The sequence below is a fragment of the Alosa pseudoharengus genome, unplaced genomic scaffold (genome assembly GCF_046254945.1).
Source record: "Alosa pseudoharengus isolate Yale_2024_CS ecotype anadromous, Long Island Sound unplaced genomic scaffold, YU_APseudo_1.1 YU_APseudo_1.1_scf_17, whole genome shotgun sequence".
NCBI classification, from domain to species: domain Eukaryota; kingdom Metazoa; phylum Chordata; class Actinopteri; order Clupeiformes; family Clupeidae; genus Alosa; species Alosa pseudoharengus.
Genome location: NW_027468640.1, coordinates 16,093,319 through 16,099,251, shown reverse-complemented (window position 1 = coordinate 16,099,251; position 5,933 = coordinate 16,093,319). Strand labels below are relative to the sequence as shown.

General features: G+C 48.9%; 1 protein-coding gene across 1 annotated transcript; it reads left to right on the top strand.

The window, feature by feature from the left end:
• The first annotated feature begins 2,699 nt into the window (after window positions 1-2,699).
• LOC143127982 (alpha-2 adrenergic receptor-like) lies at window positions 2,700-4,196 on the top strand. Its single transcript, XM_076289669.1, has 2 exons — window positions 2,700-3,669; window positions 3,730-4,196. The coding sequence occupies exons 1-2, from the start codon at window positions 2,700-2,702 to the stop codon at window positions 4,194-4,196; spliced, it is 1,437 nt and encodes a 478-aa protein (XP_076145784.1).
• Window positions 4,197-5,933: the final 1,737 nt, after the last annotated feature.

The window sequence follows — 5,933 nt, the reverse complement described above, 5'->3', positions numbered from 1 at the left end:
AGATAGTGAAAGAGGGACAGTACTTGCTTGGAGAGAGATAGAAAGAGAGAGAAAGAGAGAGAGAGAGAGAAAGGGAAACTAACCCAACACACCTTCTTAACGTGTCATATAGAATGACATACATTAACTGTACCCGTTGTCCCCAATTAACCTTTAACCATGATAACACTGGTGTTGATGCCTTTCCAGCCAGTCATCATCCACTTAATGAAAAAAACACACTTCAACCTTGCTTTTGAACCATGCTGATTGATAGACTAATAGTTGAACAATACGGCAGATTTGTCACGTTTAACATGAAAAAACAACTGCACTGCGTAACAGCAGAGTGAAGGGCTGTGCTCAACACACAGCAGTTTAAGAACTTCACTGGAACTCATTGCTCAGGAGCTCAAAGACATCCTGACTGAACATGGGGGGGGGGGGGGGGGAACTGGCTTTGTCTACTAAACTTGTCTGCTTGCGTCTCTGTTGATTTCAAAGGGCATTTAATCGTCGATTTCAACACCGTAGGAAGTCGCCAGAGGCAGATTTGTTTCTGTGATCACGCATGCACGCACACACACACACATGCACACACACACAGACACACACACATGCACACACACACACACACACACACACACACACACACACACACACACACACACACACACACACACACACATGCACACACACACACACACACACACACACATAAACATTTCTCTTCACTCCTCCCTTTGTTGGTGTATTCTGTGTGATACCTGTTTAATATTGCATCACTTCAATAATATTACTAGCTGGTTTGTTTCTCCCACTCAGCGTGAGTGCACTGTAGGCATGGATCTGTCAAATGCACACACACACATATTGGGTGTGCGTGTGTCAGGGAGCAGAAGAGATGTGAGGTGTGGGTGGGGGGGTGTCTTTGTGTATTTGTTTGGAAAAAAGGGAGTGTGTGTGTCTGTGTGTGTGTGTGTGTAATTGTCTACCCCCTAAGCTCAGAAACCCAACTGTCTGTATAGAAAAGGCTTGTTAAAAAAACATCACACACATCAAATCCGTTTCAAAGCATCTGAAATATTGCTGTATTCACACATCATGAATGTTTTATGGTGTTTTCATCAATCAATATTTTGTAGATTAAACAGAGTAAATTACCTTAAAATGCCACCTTACAAACGGGCACACTTGCACACGTACACACACACACAGTTTACACAAAGACACACACATCAATTACATTAAAGACTCAAAAGGAAAAAAGACATTAAAGAGAGAGAGAGAGAGAGAGAGAGAGAGATTGCCAAAAATGTAAAAAGGGAAGAAACTTGTGGAAATCTAACACCTAATCATAAAGTCCATTTATTCACTTTTCATTTATGCATGCTTGCTTTAGTAGACATGCAGCACCCCATCCCCCACACTCCCTTTCTCTCTATGGGTGGACTACAACCCACTTGAATTATGTTGATTTGTTCAGTCCCAGAAGGCATTTTCCTGGGTGAGAATCAAGTCCTTGAGATCCTGTTGTAAATCTGTGTGTCAATGGAGAACCAGTCCTGGACACGGGTTGGTTCCCATTATAGGGAACCATCTGAGAGGGCACAGTCTGTTCTGTTTAAGAGCCCAATCTGCAACACTCATTGTCCAACACATTCATCTTGTGATATATTTCCTGTTGGCACCTTTGGCAAAACATGTTACTGATGCAAGGAATACCATTTGGCCACTCTAGTATAGGATATAAATTAATATCAGTATTCTGGCCAATCCCTGGCATTTTAGCCTGCTCTGAAGAGAGGGTAGTCCAGGGAAAGTCATTTTAGCATTTTAATTAAAACTAGAAATTACATGATGGATGAGTTGTTGTTTCTAAAAACCTTGCTAGAGCTCTAGGGGCTATTAATAAGCGTTCCTTATTGCCGGAAGTAGTTATTTTGCAGGTATTATGAATGAACGGGAAAGTGTTGCGCTCGCAAATGTTTGAGAAAGATCTCAGCTTAACAAGGTTTTCACACGTGCGGTGCAGTAAACGTGTAATACGTGTTTCAGTGTGCGTTGGAAGATCACATCACGTCTACACAAGAGACACGCACGCACAAATTGCCACTTGAATATTTTTAAATCGCCACGTGAATATTTTAAAATACCTGGTTATGGCTCATGGTGGTGCAATTTGTACGACAGTGAATAAAAGCAGATCAAACAGAGCATCATCCGCCAGGACACTCACTTGAAGAGGTATACAGCCCTCGAGGATGAAGCCTCATCATCCTTCCGATGAGAGAAATTGGTTGGCTGGTAGGGGCGGGGGACCGTGCCGGAGCGTGGAGAGCACATGGGTACTCTGAGCGCTTCTTGCAGCGCAGTCAGGAGGGACAGCGCAACAGACGGAGGAGTGGCAATGTCTGCTCCATATCAGCGGACCAGGGATTTAAACTTAAAAATGGAAGAAATAGCCGATAGATTCGAAAACATAACAAAGCATTGTTGAGGTCAATTCGGGTTATTTTGCCCGAATTCTGTTTTTCCTGTGTTTATTGTTTATTTTTCTTTCTGTGGAAATGACATGATGTCATTCTTTAAAAGCACCACATTTCCACGGAGCTCGGAACGGGGATCTCTCGAAGGATTTACCAAGCGAAGACTATAAAGTTTTCCTTTTTTCCCAACATGAAACATTTTGGGGAGAACAAGTGAAAAAGAGGAGCGAAATGGGATCCCTCAACTCAAGTGGAATTGATGCTTATCCCTTCCTTTCTCCGAATTCTTCCCGGGCGAAGGATACTCAGTATTCCCTGGCGACAATAGCCGGTCTGGCGGCGCTGGTAAGCTTTCTTATTTTGTTTACCATTGTCGGGAACGTACTCGTAGTGATCGCAGTGTTAACGAGCCGGGCTCTCAAAGCCCCGCAGAACCTGTTCCTCGTCTCCCTGGCTACGGCTGACATACTGGTGGCAACATTGGTAATGCCGTTTTCACTGGCCAACGAACTCATGGGATACTGGTACTTTGGAAAAGTTTGGTGTGGCATCTACCTCGCTCTGGACGTTTTGTTCTGCACCTCCTCCATCGTCCACCTGTGCGCCATCAGCCTGGACAGGTACTGGTCAGTGACACAGGCGGTGGAGTACAATCTGAAGCGGACGCCGCGGCGCGTCAAGGGCATCATCGTGGTGGTGTGGCTGCTGTCGGCGGTCATCTCCTCGCCGCCGCTCATCTCCATCGAGCTGCACCCCGAGCAGCAGCAGCGGGCGGCGATGACGGCAGCGCAGCCACAGTGCGAGCTGAACAACGACACCTGGTACATGCTGTCGTCCAGCATCGGCTCATTCTTCGCGCCCTGCCTCATCATGGTGGCCGTGTACGTGCGCATCTACCAGGTGGCCAAGACGCGAACGCGCGGCTCCTCGGAGAAGAGGAAGAGCGTGGCCAGCGCCGACGGTGTCACGCAGACGCAGACGGAGAACGGCTTCAGCAAGGTGGCCGTGGGGGTAGTGGTGACCGCGTCGGGGGGGTCGGCGCTCCGGGCCAACGGCGGCAGCGAGCAGCGGAAGAACGGCCACTGCCCGCTGTCGGCGCCACCGACGCCCGCTCGCGGCCACATGACGACCACTGGCACCACCACCACCACCACCGAGGACCTGGAGGGCGAGGACAGCAGCTCGTCGGAGGGCAAAGGCGGCCGGCTGGAGGGAGCCCCAGTGATGGCGGCGGCGGCAGTGGCGGCGGCTACGACCACAGCCGTCGCATCCAGAGCGGCAGCCGAGCGACAAGGCACCATGGGACGGCCACCGTCCAGCGGCGTGGGCGGATACGGGTCGGATGGACGCACGGGCAGCGTCCTGTCGAAGCACGCCAGCCGGGCGTCGCGCGCCAGCTGCAAGTCCATGGACCTGTTCGCCTCGCGGCGCCGCCGAGGCACGTCCTCGCGCAAGAAGGCCTCGCAGGCGCGCGAGAAGCGCTTCACCTTTGTGCTGGCCGTGGTCATGGGCGTGTTTGTGCTCTGCTGGTTCCCCTTCTTCTTCACCTACAGCCTGCTGGCGGTGTGTCGCGAGGCCTGCCACATCCCCGAGCCCCTCTTCAAGTTCTTCTTCTGGATCGGCTACTGCAACAGCTCGCTCAACCCCGTCATCTACACCATCTTCAACCAGGACTTCCGCATGGCCTTCCAGAAGATTCTCTGTAAGTCTTGGAAGAAATCCTTTTAGGAAACCAAACATATCCATCAATCGATCAATCAATCAATCAATTGATCAATCAATCAATTAAACTATCAGTCTGCTGGAAGACAAATAATATAAAGTGTTCAAAGGATTAATTTGGATGTCTATGGAACATATTGACAATCAGAAGTTGGTGAGCGAACGTGGGGGGTGGGTGGGGGGTGGGGTAAGCAGGAACTAAGATGGAGCTTATACTGGGGCTCATTCTTACAGCAGTGTAAATAAACCAGTAAAGCACAGCCACACAGCCATAAGCAGCGAGTACTTCAACGCAGTCATCTCAGTGACATTGACAGCACTCTCGCTGGACCCATAGCAGAGAGCGCTGTGTTTGCGTTCACATCCGTCGTCTCCCAACAGGATATGGACACATCCCGGAGGCAGATCTGTCCATTGTTTTTTTCTTATTCTTCATGTGCAGACGGCTCCACACACACACACACACACACACACAGACACACACACACACACACACACACACACACATACACAAACACACAAACATGTAGTAGTACTTACACACATACACCTAAACATACAATAACAGATACATACACCGTCTCCTGTCCTCTCTCTTTGTGTCTCTCCCGCATCTCTGTCTTTTTCACACACACACACACACGCACACACACACGCACACACACACACACACACACACGCACACACACACGCACACACACACACACACACACACACACACACACACACACACACACACACGGATTCATCTTTTATTCTCTCTTTGTCTCACTTTCATAGACCCACAGTTTGCCTCCCACCCTCTGTCTCTCTCTCTCTCTCTCTCTCTCTCTCTCTCTCTCTCTCTCTCTCTTATATACACACAAACATTGACACACACACACACACACACATTAGCTCTCGCATAACACAGACACCTGCACACACACACCCTCCGCCTGCTTAGAGAGGTCTTATATCACAAATGCTGAGCACCTTTTCCAAATCTCTCTCCTCAACCCCCCCCCCCCATCCTACCCCCTCTCTGCAGTGCACATGTATCTCCCAAAGAACGCCAGCGGGGTGCAGCAGCTGTTTGTGCCCCCCCCCCCCATCCCACCCCCAGTCCCTTCTCCTCTCTTAAGCATGCTAACACATTAGCACAGGATCACAACACAACAGCACAGCTCCTGTCCACCCTGCCCCGCCTCCCCAAAGCAACCCTTTAAAAGCCTCATCAGGCTGGGTCTTAACAGCAGACTCAAGGCACCATAACATGGGGCTGTAGGGGTGGATGTGGGGGTGGGGGGGTGGGGGGGGTGTCTGGTGATGATGGACAACAAGGATGACTGGCATTTTTACATTGGTGGTGTTCAAAGTGTTACCAGACAAACTTTGGCAAGAGTGGGGTGGGGGTGGGGTGGGTAAAAGTGATTTATTTTTAACTGTGGATACTGATGATGAAATAATAAATATTTAAAGTGAGCTGTTATGGGAGTGTTTGTTTCTTAGAGCCTACTGTCTACTGGGCTGGAAAGAATGGTACTGGGAGGAGAAGAGAGAGGAGACCGGGAGAGAGACCGTGGCGTCTCGTGTGCTAAAAATCCTTCAAATTTAACATTGGCTGGTTTTAGAAATTTAGAAATCAAGGTATTCCCTCCCTCCTTTTATACCTTTTTATGTCCTCTCTCTCTCTCTCTTCCTATCCTTCTTTTCCTCTTCTATCTTTTTTTCATTATTGATTCAGTTTTTCTGACCTTTTTT

What these genes read in the sequence shown, in the direction of transcription:
- LOC143127982 (XM_076289669.1), top strand. Translation starts at nt 2,700, where the DNA reads ATGGGATCCCTCAACTCAAGTGGAATTGATGCTTATCCCTTCCTTTCT. An exon ending in CTCGTCGGAGGGCAAAGGCG is followed by an intron (nt 3,670 to 3,729) that starts GCCGGCTGGAGG and finishes CTACGACCACAG; the next exon opens with CCGTCGCATCCAGAGCGGCA.